This window comes from Vulpes lagopus, chromosome 6, assembly GCF_018345385.1.
Source record: "Vulpes lagopus strain Blue_001 chromosome 6, ASM1834538v1, whole genome shotgun sequence".
NCBI classification, from domain to species: Eukaryota; Metazoa; Chordata; class Mammalia; order Carnivora; family Canidae; genus Vulpes; species Vulpes lagopus.
The window spans coordinates 13,595,826-13,608,580 of record NC_054829.1 but is presented as its reverse complement, the minus strand read 5'-3'; the positions used below and the strand labels follow the sequence as shown (position 1 = coordinate 13,608,580).

The following is a 12,755-nucleotide window of genomic DNA, read 5'->3' as shown; positions in this document are numbered from 1 at the left end:
CACCACTGATGGGCTTAAAAGTGAAGTATTCCTCTGTCAAGCCTGCAAATGAGAATACGGCACTAGCACCTCAACTGCAGCCTTGTGAGAACCTGATCAGAGGACTCAGGCTGTGCTCAGATAACCCGCCTCATGAAAACCATGAAATGATAAACGCGTGTGTTTGAAGCTGCTAAGTTTAGTGTGGTTCTTTGTTATTAAGCAATGGAGAGCTAATAGGGACAGCTTCCAGATTTAGAGGATATGGGGGAGAAGGGAGACCTCTCTCTGCTTAGTACAAGATTTTGTGATCATGGCAGGGAGAATGAAGCTGTTATTTTTTTATTTTTATTTATTATTATTATTTTTTTTTATTGAATGAAGCTGTTATTGACAGAAACAGGGAAGTCAGGAGTAGAAACCAATCCTAGTGGGGGATGGGAAAGATAATGAAAACTTAAGTTTTGATGTGCTGAATTTGGGGAAAAAACAAATGCCTGCAGTCATCTGGAATTAGGGATTGGGGTTTAAGGGAAAACTCAGGGGTGACAGACCTGGTTTTTCTCAGCATAGAGGTGACAGCTGAAATCCTGAGAATAATAGAGGTCTCTAAAAGAAGGGGTTCAGAAAGAAAGGAGCAGGAAAGTGACTACAGATCTTGGGGAAGGAAGGCAGGACTAGACCCAAGGGAACCAGTACCTGTGGAATCATTAGAAAGGACTGTGATTGGGGCACCTGGGTGGCTAAGTGGGTTGGGCATCCAGCCCTTGATTTGGGCTCAGGTCGTGATCTCTGGGTGGTGGGATCAAGCTCTGCCTTAGGCACCCCACTCTGTAGAGTCAGCTTGAGATTCTCTCCGTTTCTCTCCCTCTGCTCTCTTTCTTTCTCATAAATAAATAAAGATCTTTTTCTTTTTTTTTTTTTTAGATTTTTTATTTTATTTACTCATGAGAGATACAGAGCGCGCGAGAGAGGCAGAGACACAGGCAGAGGGAGAGGGAGAAGCAGGCTCCATGCAGGAAGCACACCTGGGACTCGATCCAGGGTCCCCAGGATCAGGCCCTGGGCTGAAGGCGGCGCTAAACTGCTGCTCCACCGGGGCTGCCCCAAGATCTTTTTCTTAAAAAAAAAAAAAAAAAAAAAGAGTACTGAGATTAATCGGTTCTGTTGGCTCTGGGCGTAATTAAAATGCAACCGCTAGGAGGCAGTCTATCTTACAGGTAAGAAAAGTAAGAACTCAAAGGTTTAAATCATCCAGACCCACTGTCACACTAAAAGCCAGCGAATGCAGGATTCTAACTCAGCAATCACACCAAAGCCAGGGGTCCTTCCGCTGCCTTTAATTCATCTTTATTTTCCAAAAAAAGGGTAAATAAATTGCGTAAGCGGGGGCGAGCAACGGGGGGGAGCTCTCCAGGTGAAACGGAAGGCATCCTCCCGCCGCTGCTCTCCTTGCTGCCGGTAGAGGTCGCCCGAGCACGGACTCCGCGGGCCCCCCGGTGCGCGCAGGCGCGGGCGCAGGCGCAGGCGCAGGCGCGCTGGGCTCCGCTCGCCCTGGCGCGCAGGGCCGGTGGGGGCGGGTCACGCCGAGCGCGCGGCCGGGAGCGGCGCTGGCGGCTGGCGGGTGGCGGCTGCGGCGGCGGCGGCGGAGCTGCGGACCGGGAGCCGGCGCGGGGCCCTGGGCGAGCCAAGCGCCGTGCAGTGCTGAGCCCGCCGCCCGCCGGGGAGCCATGGAAATCGGCACCGAGATCAGCCGCAAGATCCGGGTGAGGCCCGTGTCAGGCGGGGGCGGGAAGCCGGGCCCCAGCGGGCGGCCGGGCGCGCGGTTGTCAGGAGTAACGGGGACTGTGGGCCCGGCCTGGCCGCCGCGGCCTAGTGGCTGCGCCGCCGGGGGCTGTGGGGCCGCCGCGGCCTCGGCGAACGGGCTCCTCCGCGGGCCTGGGCGCGGACGCGGCCTCCGAGAGCGCCGTGGAGGAAGCGGCCGGCAGCCGGAGGAGGCGAGGGGCGGCGGGCGGGGGGCGCCGCGGGGACGGGGGGGAGGGGAGGGGGAGGGCCCGGGCCCGGGCGCCTCCCCGCCCCCACCGGGGCGCCGAGCGGGCGGCGGGAGCGCGCAGCCGCCGACTCGGGGCCGCCTCACGGGGCCGCCTCACGGGGCCGCCTGGTTTTCCGCCTTTCTCACAAGCGTGTTTGCCTTTCTGCTCTTCCCTCAGAGTGCCATTAAGGGGAAATTGCAAGAATTAGGAGCTTATGTTGGTAAGTTTTATTTCTTATTGTTGTTTGTTGTCAGCCTAAGAGAATTTAGAGTTTGCCGCTGAGTAAATCTTAGAAAAAAATTTTTTTTCTCCTACGTAGTTTTGACTTTTTAAAAAGATTTTATTTATTTATTTATTTATTTATTTATTTATTTATTTATGAATGAGAGGGAGAGAGCGCGCACAAGCAGGGGGAGGGGCAGAGGCAGAGGCAGAAGCAGACTCCTCGCGGAGCAGGGAGGCGGATGCGGGGCTTGATCCCAAGACCCTGGGGTCACGACCTGAGCCGAAGGCAGATGCTTAATCGACTGAGCCACCCAGGCGCCCCCGTACTTTCGGTTTTTGAAGGGATCCCCGTTGTATTAATTAATTAATTTTTTTCCCCGTTGTATTTAAAGTCTGATTCTCTGCGGTTCTTTCTCTTAACCGTCTTTTCTTGAAAGCTCTGTATGCAATCTTGGTTGTTTGATATTTTAGTTTCTGTGTCTCTCCCCCCCCCCCCCCAACCGCCTTTTAATAACGGTGTTTTATAAACCTTGTTTAGCTTCCTGAGTTGAGGCTCTCTCCTGTTTTCCATCTGTTGATCTGATTCTTACTGTTTTTCTTATTCTCCCAGTTTTCATCTTGATCTTCTGGTTTCAGAAATGTTATTTTGCATATGAATGGTTTCTGGCTTTTGCCTCTGTCGTGGTTCAGTGAGTTTTATTTTTAAATGTCTATTCCCCCCCCCCCCTTTTTCTTACCACCCACAGTAATGTGTTTTCTTTCTCTTTATTTTTTTTGTGACTTATAACTTGAGTATTTACTTTGGGTCAGGCACAGTGCTTAACCATTGTCTTTGTGTTAGGTCATGATAATAGGCAGGAGAAGGTAAATGGTAATACCCCTACTTGCATAAGCAAGGAAACCAGCTTTGAGTGCTGTCGTGACCTATGTTTTATGGATTGAAATCTGGGTCTGTTTAACTCCAAAGCTGGTGTCTCCTGTAAAAATAATAGCTACTGTTTAAACAGTGGTTCTATTTTAAAACTTTTTTTTTTTTTTAAGATTTTATTTATTTCTTCATGAGAGACACAGCACGAGAGAGAGAGGCAGACACACAGGCAGAGGGAGAAGCAGGCTCCATGCAGGGAGCCAGACATGGGACTTGATCCCCGGTCTCCAGGGTCACAACCTGGGCCGAAGGCGGCACTAAAGCTTTGAGCCACCCGGGCTACCCTAAACAGTGGTTCTCAAGGTGTGAGAGACCAAGGGTCTTTGAAGTCAAAACTGTTTTCATATTAATACTGATAGGGGGATCCCTGGGTGGCTCAGCGGTTTTCGCGCCTGCCTTTGGCCCAGGGCGCGATCCTGGAGTCCTGGGTCGAGTCCCACGTCAGGCTCCCGGCATGGAGCCTGCTTCTCCTTCTGTCTGTGTCTCTGCCTATCTCTCTCTTTCTCTATCATGAATAAATAAATAAATCTTTAAAAAAAAATACTGATAGGGTGCTTGCCATTTTCACTGTGCTGGCATTTGGATTGTGCAAAAGCAGTGGTGAGTTAAACTGGTGGTACATTGGTCTGAACTGAGGTCTCACACCAAACTCAATGAGAAATATTTATCATCCCTCCACTGGGAATTTTTTCTAAAAGCCAGTTTCATTTAAGAATGTGATTAGCGAGGGATCCCTGGGTGGCTCAGCGGTTGAGTGTCTGCCTTCGGCTCAGGGCATGATTCTGGAGTCCCAGGATCGAGTCCCACATCAGGCTCCCTGCATGGAGCCTGCTTCTCCCCCTGCCTGTGTCTCTGCCTCTTTCTCTGTGTCTCACGAATAAATAAATAAATTAATTAAAAAAAAAAAAAGAACGTAATTAGTGAGACAGTAAGAATACTTTTAAAATTTTGACCCTTGACTACATTTTTTTAGGGTATAATGTGAGAAAATAGGAATTACTCATAAAGTACTTAATATTATGCTGTATATTAAAAACAGATTGGATTTTCTGAAGGGGAAGGATTTGTGTGATTTAAATTAGCTACCTTTGGGGATGCCTGGGTGGCTCTGTGGTTGAACGTCTGCCTTTGGCTCAGGGCATTTTCCTGAAGTCCCAGGATCGAGTCCCACATTGGGCTCCCCACATGGAGCCTGCTTCTCCCTCTGCCTGTGTCTCTGCCTCTCTGTGTGTCTCATGAATAAATAAATTTAAAAAAAATTTAAAAAAATGAATTAGCCACCTTTTTCATGGAACATCTTTATCACCTATGACTTACAAGCAAATTGGATATTTGGCAGGCATCTTCTTGAAGGTGAACAAAGGAAAAGAAATGATACATTTGTTACTAACAACAAAAGAGCTTTCAAATGAAAATTAGAATTTTGAAAAGTTTGTCTGCCTTTTAAAGCTTCCCAGTGCTTAAAAGAATTTCTGATAACCTTAAATGATTCTTTTAGGGATCCCTGGGTGGCGCAGCATTTAGCGCCTGCCTTTGGCCCAGGGCTCGATCCTGGAGACCCCGGATCGAATCCCCTGTCGGGCTCCCGGTGCATGGAGCCTGCTTCTCCCTCTGCCTGTGTCTCTGCCTCTCTCTCTCTCACTGTGTGCCTATCATTAAAAAAAAAAATAAAGTTGTTTAAAAAAACAAAAACAAATGATTCTTTTATATCTTGTAATGAATTGTATCAACATGTCAGTGATTTGTATAGCTCCCTCAACTAGTATTTTTTCAAATGACCATGGTGTTACAAAATTATTCAAGAAAAAAAGATTCATTAAAGTAGAGGATGGATCTGGGCATCCCAGGTGGCTCAGCGGTTTAGCACCACCTTCAGCCCAGGGCGTGATCTTGGAGACCTGGGATCCAGTGCCACGTCGGGCTCCCTCCATGGAGCCTGCTTCTCCCTCTGCTTGTGTCTCTGCATCCCTCTGTGTCTCTTACGGATAAATAAATTAAAAAAAAATTTTTTTTAAAGATTTTATTTATTCATGATAGAGAGGCAGGGACACAGGCAGAAGGAGAAGCAGGCTCCATGCTGGGAGTCTGACACGGGACTTGATCCCGGGACTCCAGGATCATGCCCTGGGCCAAAGCAGGTGCCGAACCGCTGAGCCACCCAGGGATCCCCAATAAATAAAAATCTTTATTTATATTTTTTTAAGTTTTTTTTTTTTTAAATTTATTTATTCAGAGAGAGAGAGAGACTGAGAGGCAGAGACACAGGCAGAGGGAGAAGTGGGCTCCATGCAGGGAGCCCGACGTGGGACTCGATCCTGGGTCTTCAGGATCACACCCCGGGCTGTAGGTGGCGCTAAACTGCTGTGCCACTGGGGCTGCCCTAAATAAAAATCTTAAAAAAAAAAAAAAAAAGGATGGATCAATGGATTTTCATGTAACAGTTACAAAAAGGTTATTGATAGAGTTTTAGTTTCCATATTGTTGCTCACCTTTAAGAAACTACTACTTGTTGAGTTTTGGTGTAGTATCACAGAAGAATGTCCATTGTATTTGTAAAGGCTATTAAAGCACAATTGACCCTTGAACAATTTAGGGGTTAGGGCTGCTGGATTACCCCCTGCCCCCAGCACAGTTGAAAATACAGCTTTTGGCTTCTAATAGCCTACTGTTGATCAGAAGTCTTACTGGTAACATAAAGTTAACACACATTTTGTATGTTGTGTGTATTCTATACTATATTTTTACAAAAAGTAAGCAAGAGAAAAGAAAGCACAAATGTCATAAGTAGAAAAAAATGTTTTATATATACATATGTGTGTACATATATATATATACACACACATGTATATATAAAACCCAGTTATAATTGGACCCTGGCAGTTCAAACTCATGTTTAAGGGTCAGCTACATTTCCTTTTCCTTTTTTTTTTTTTTTAAATATTATTTATTCATGAGAGACACAGAGAGAGAGAGGGAGGCAGAGACACAGGCAGAGGGAGAAGCAGGCTCCATGCAGGGAGCCCGATGCGGGACTGACCCCGGGCCTCAGGATCAGGCCCTGGGCCGAAGGTGGTGCTAAACCGCTGAGCCACCTGGGCTGCCCCTACATTTCCAACTATGTAGTTTTGAGGCCAGATTTTCTTCATATTCTTCAATTAGAATAGCATATCATAAAAGGTTAAGTGCAGAAACAAATTGGAATACAGTTGTCTTTTTAAAAACTAGATATTAAGAAATTAATAAAAATAGAACTATTTTTGCATTAATTTTTTTGGAAAACTTAATTATTTAATTTAATTTTTTTTTTAGATTTTATTTATTCATGAGAGACACCGAGAGAAAGAGGCAAAGACACAGGCAGAGGGAGAAGCAGGCTCCATGCAGGGAGCCCCATATGGGACTCCCATCATGGGACTCCAGGATCACGCCCTGGGCCGAAGGCAGGTGCTCAACCGCTCAGCCATCCAGGTGTCCCAGCTTAGTTATTTTATGTTATAAAAGATGGTTAATTGGGTGGCTCAGCGGTTGAGCGCCTGCCTTCGGCCCAGGGTGTGGTCCCGGAGTCCCTGGATCCAGTGTCTGCCTGTGTCTCTGCCTCTCTCTCTCTCTCTGTCTCTCATGAATGAATAAATCTTTAAAAAAAAAAAAATTTAAAAGCTGGTAATTATATCATATAAATGGGTTTATTAATGTGATAGGTGTGTTACTTTAAGACTTTTTTAAATTCTCAGTTTTTCTAAAATAGTAATTACTAACAGATAATTCACATAAATAAAAGTTCTTTGGGGTTATCAGTTTTTTTTTTTTTTATTTTTTTTTTGAGAGAGCGCCCACATGCCTGCTTGTGCATGCAAACTGGGAAAGGAGCAGAGGGGGAGAGAGTATCCCAAGTACTCAGCATGGAGCCCAGTAAGGGGCTCCATCTCAGGGTATTGAGATCATGACCTAAGCCAAAATTAAGAGTTGGAAGTTTTAACTGACTGAGCCACCCAGGCACCCCAGTTCACCAATAATTCCTAAGAGCACAAAGGGAACTCCCAACAGTTTGAGACTTACTAGTTTATTGTTAGATGCTGGGCACATTTTATGAATCATTTGTTAAGATTGTTCTAACTCTTTAACAGATGGGACCATTGAAGCTCAGAAGTAAAGATCAAGCTGAACCAGGATTGGTTGATTCTTTTACTTGTTCAGCACTTAATGGATACCAGCTATGTGTCAGGAACTTGTTTTGGTTCAAAAAGAAATCTACAGAAAACCTAGCATAAACTTTCTTAGTTCTAGCACATGAGAGCACAAACACATTAAAGGTTAATTGAGTCTAATTTCAATCTTATTGATGATTTCTATCATTTATCAAACATCTCAGACCAAGGATTTTGAGCCTGTAATTTTTTTTTTTTTTTTTTTTTTTTTAAGATTTTATATATTCCTGAGAGACACAGAGAGAGGCAGAAACATAGGCAGAGGGAGAAGCAGGCTCCCCCTAAGGAGCCTGATGCGGACTGGATCCTGCACTCCCTAAGCCGAAGATAGACGCTCAGCCACTGAGCCACCCAGGCGTCCCTTGTGCCTGTAATTATAGCAAAAATATATAACTTATGATTTTCAGAATATTTTCATGTAGTTCCATTTGTTCCTGAACACTGCGCTAAGTGGAAATGGCAGGTAGTATTACAATCCTTTTACAACTAAAAAAAATGGAGTCTTGGGAGTATCAGAGCTGGTCAATAGCAGATTCAAGACCAAAGAACTCAGTTCTTCTGTGTCTTTGATGCTAACAAAGGTAAAGGAGTCACTCTTGTATGCTCTTCTGGAACTCCACTGAAGTCTGTTCCAGTGATCGAGATTAGCTTTTCAATGTGGGTCTGCTGCTTGACTGGACATTTCTTGGGCAGAGACTTCATATTTGTTATGTCCCAGTGACCTAGCAGAGAGCATGATTTTTTTTTTTAATTAAGTAGAAAAGCGAGTTACCATTAGAGTGTTTGAAATAAAAGTATATATTGTGAGTTTAGGTTTACAATTAGTTACTTAATTGTATGTATATTCATCATTGTCCATCTGGAAAGGGTGACTTGGTAATCTAATCCCTTTTTTTGCTTAGAAGAGAGTCCTAGAAACCTTTAAGGTTATGGAAGCAATCCTTTAATATTTTAGTATTAATCTTCAAGGTATTGGGTGGGATACAAAGGCAAACAACTAAAAACTAAAAAAAAAAAAACAAAGGCAAACAACTCTTAAGAGTGGTAACTATTCATTCGTATGTTTAAAATGGAGCACTTTAGTGGGAAGGCGATTACAATTTAGAATAGTTTTTCATTCATATGTTATTTTTTATTTTAAATTTTTTTTGAGTATAGTTAACAATTTCATTCATGTTTTTAGAAGCCTGAGCTTGCATAAACCTCCAAAACGCTTTTCCCCTAGTTTACAGTTTCCAAATAATTTGAGAAATCCGAAGTCTGTGGAAATGTATCACAAACACGTTAATTTTTCATTAGATTCTTAATTTCTGTTTTGTGTACTGAGAAAACAGTATGAATTTCTCATGGTCTTGGTGAGATATAATTAATATATTAACATTGGTGTATTAAACTGTGTTTAAAGTGTACAGTTTGCTGTGTCTTCACAAATACCACACAGTAGTCAAACTAATGAACATATTCACTCCCAGAAGTTCCCTGGGGCTCCTTTGTATCCCTCCTTCCCCTGCCTTGACCTTGTACTCATGTTGGATGTTAGAAAATGCCACTGATCTCACACTGAATGTTAGAAAATGCAAACTAATAGGTAGTGACAGGAAAGCACATTTTCATCTTAGACATTGTGAGGGAGAAAAATTTGTGAAGGCTGGCAAAGCATTCTGACTTTTCTTGTTGACTTTCCCTGGGTTATCAGTGGTAGTCTGTAGTACGTAGGTACACTTTTTTTTTTTTAAAGTTTTTTAAAAAATTTTTATTTATTTATGATAGTCACAGAGAGAGAGAGAAAAAGAGAGAGAGAGGCAGAGACACAGGCAGAGGGAGAAGCAGGCTCCATGCACCAGGAGCCCGACGTGGGATTCGATCCCGGGTCTCCAGGATCGTGCCCTGGGCCAAAGGCAGGCACTAAACCGCTGCGCCACCCAGGGATCCCCGTAGGTACACTTTGTATAAATAAGCTACCAGGCTTATTTTATTGCAGTTACCAGAAAAAATTGGAACCTTTTGTTATTCTACAAAGAAAATAAATGATTGACTTCTTGTTGTCACTTATATTCCCTCATATCATATTGCATGATTTATATTTTTTAAAAAGATTTTACTTATTCATGAGAGAGAGAGAGAGAGAGAGAGAGGGGCAGGCTCCTTGCCCGACATCGGACTTGATCCCCGGTCTCCAGGATCACGCCCTGGGCTGAAGGTGGCGCTAAACCGCTGAGCCACCCAGGCTGCCCATATTGCAGGATTTCATTAAATATTCAGATTTGTCCAACAAAACAAAAATGCAGCCAACTGAATAGAAGATACCTGTGAAAGGTACATCTGATAAGGGGGTTCATATTCAGAATGTATAAAAAAATTTCCACAACTCAACACCAAAAAAAAATTAAAAGGTAGAAGACCTGAATAGACATTTTTCCAAAGAAGACCTACAGATGGCCAGCAGACAAATGAAAAGATACTAACATCACTAATCCTGAGGGAACTACAAACCAGAATCACAGATATCACTTTACACTTATGAAAATGGCTAGAATCAAAGAGACTGGACCTTGGCGAAAATGCAGAGAAAGGGCAGCCTGGGTGGCTCAGCGGTTTAGCGCCGCCTTCAGTCCAGGGCCTGATCTGGGATCAAGTCCCACGTCAGGCTCCCTGCATGGAGCCTGCTTCTCCCTCTGCCTGTGTCTCTGTCTCTCTCTGTGTTTTTCATGAATAAATAAAATCATTAAAAAAAAAAATGCAGAGAAAAAGGAACCTTTAGGTGCTATTGGTGGAAATGCAGCATGGTACAGCTGGTATGGAAAACAGTAGGGAGAATCCTCAAAAAATCAGAAATAGTAGTACCATATCCAATAATTCCACTGTTGGGTATTCACCCAAAGAAAACAGAATCACTGATTCGAAAAGATAACATACATTGCTGTATTATATTGCAGCATTATTTACAATAGCCAAAATACGGGAGCAGCCCGAGTGCCCATTGATAGATGACTGCATGAAGAAGATACTGTATATATCTGTGTATGTTTATAGTTTCATGGCTTATACTCAGCCATGAAAAAAATGAGGTCTTAAAACATGGATAGACCTAGAGTATATGCTAAGTGAAATAAGTCACACAGAAAGACAAATACCATAGGATTTCGCTTACATGTGGAATCTAAAAAACAGAATGAATGGGTGCCTGGCTGACTAGTTGGTAGAGCATGTGACTCTTGATCTAAGGGTCATGAGTTGAAGCCCCACGTTGGGCGTAGAGATTACTTAAATAAAAAATAAAATCAGGGCAGCCCGGGTGGCTCCGCGGTTTAGCGCTGCCTTCAGCCCAGGGCGTGATCCTGGAGACCCGGAATCAAATCCCATGTCGGGTTCCCTGCATGGAGCCTGCTTCTTCTTCCTGTCTCTGCCTCTCTCTCTCTCCTCTCTGTTTCTCATGAATAAATAAATAAAATCTTAAAAAAAAATAAAATGATTTTAGAAAGCCAACTTAGACTCTTTATATACACAGGACAAGTTGGTGGTTGCCAGAGGGGAGGTAGGTGAGGCATGGGTGAACTAGGTAAGATTAAGAGGTACAAATGTGTAGTTATAAAATAAGTCACAGATGAAAAGTACAGTACAGGGGGTATAGTCAGTACTGTAATAACATTATATAGTGACAGTTGATGATTGCAGTTACTGTGGTGAGTACTGAGTAACATATAGGGTGTCCAGTACTGTGTTGTATACCTGAAAGTAATAGAGTATTATATGTCGATAATATACCTCATTAAAATAAAAGCATTGATGTCTTTTTTTTTTTTTTTTTAAGATTTTATTTATTCATTGTGGGGGGTGGGCAGAGGGAGAAGCAGGCTCCATGCAGGGAGCCCGATGTGGGACTCCATCCCAGGACTCTAGGATCACGCCCTGGGCTGCAGGCAGGCGCTAAACCGCTGAGCCAGCCAGCGATCCCCAAAAGCATTGATGTCTTAATCCAATGTTCTAATTTATTTGAAGTGCAGCTTGGACATAAGCAGATTTTTTAAAGCTTCCCAGCAGATTCTAATGTGCAGCTAAATTTGAGAATCTCTCTCTCTTTTTTTTTATTTTTTTTAAAAGATTTTGTTTATTTATTCATGAGAGACACAGAGAGAGAGAGAGAGAGAGAGAGAGGCAGAGGCAGGCTCCATGCAGGGAGCCTGATGAGGGAGTTGATCCCCGGTCTCTGGGATCAGGCCCTGGGCTGAAGGCGGTGCTAAGCTGCTGAGCCACCAGGGCTGCCCGAGAAGCTCTCCTTTGTAGCAGCTGCTTAGCTAGTGTTACCTGCACATTATTATACTGGAAATTGGGAAAACTTCAGTCTGTTGAGATTTGTTTTTTCTTAGCACTTGTGGTGGCTGGGTGTGTTTGATGAGTCAGAGTGGCTGGTTTACTTTGTGAATAATTTTCTCTCTTTACTCCAGTGCACCCTATAAATATTACCATTTTCTAGATCTGTCGTGAAGTAAAGCAGAATAGCTTGCACAGCCCATAGCACCTGCGTTGTTGTGTTTTTTTTTTTTTTTTTAACTCCAAATAATTGTAATGTTTGGGTAGGATTGCCACCTAGACTTCTAAAATTTCATTACAACATTTTTTTATTAGTATAAAATTGCAAGAGATCTAAAGTCCATTGACATAAAATGATAAATCAATTGTATATTAATACTATTTGAGCAGTAAAAAACTTAGATTTCTCTCTTTCCATTTGTAGATTGGGCTTTCTGAGTATATTTGTCCTTTTCTTGACCTGGAGTTTTGATAATTCTCCTTGAAACAAATGGCTGATAGTACTTTTATTTTTGTCTGATAGTACTTGTGAAATGAACCTTTCTGCCTACTTAGAAATATGAATATTTAAAGTATTAAATCTGAAAGAAATTTTTTTTTGGTGGGGTTAAGAGTTCTTGATAAATGGCTTTTGCTTCCTAGTGTGGTGGTTTTTTTTTTTTTTGTCCTACACCTCACCTTCATAATCATTGTGTAGGAGCGTATGAGGATAAAACAGTGAATGAAGTTGAAATTGTTTAAATTTACGATTAGATTTTTTAAATGTGGAGTTTTTGGGTGATTTTAGTTTATTTGCTGTTGCTACAAATTCGTTACCTGAGATAATAGAAATCTGTCTTTACTGAGGATAAGATATTCTCTTGAGAAATGAATATCAGTTTAATCATAGACAAACACAAAACTAGATAAAACACAATTGTTATTCTTGAATATCCTTATACCTTCTGGAAGCTTCTCTGAAATTAATGAGCATTATTAAAAAAATCAAAAGGAAATGAATACACTCTCAAGTTTGAACTGTAATTCAGAATATCTGGTTTTATAAGTACTTGTTAGTTGTTCCTAATTCCCATC

The 12,755-nt window shown here is 42.7% G+C and overlaps 1 protein-coding gene across 4 annotated transcripts in view; it reads left to right on the top strand.

Annotated features, from left to right (window-relative positions):
* Window positions 1-1,540: 1,540 nt before the first annotated feature.
* The window catches only part of ZC3H14 (zinc finger CCCH-type containing 14), a 53,407-nt gene continuing 42,192 nt past the window's right edge, over window positions 1,541-12,755 (top strand). For all 4 annotated transcript variants that reach the window (XM_041758320.1, XM_041758319.1, XM_041758318.1 and 1 more), the window contains exons 1-2: window positions 1,541-1,745; window positions 2,190-2,232. Coding sequence is in view for 3 of the 4 variants with exons in the window: in XM_041758319.1 (XP_041614253.1) it covers window positions 1,710-1,745; window positions 2,190-2,232 (79 nt within the window). In the remaining variant the exon portion in view is untranslated. The remainder of the gene's footprint in view (window positions 1,746-2,189; window positions 2,233-12,755) is intronic.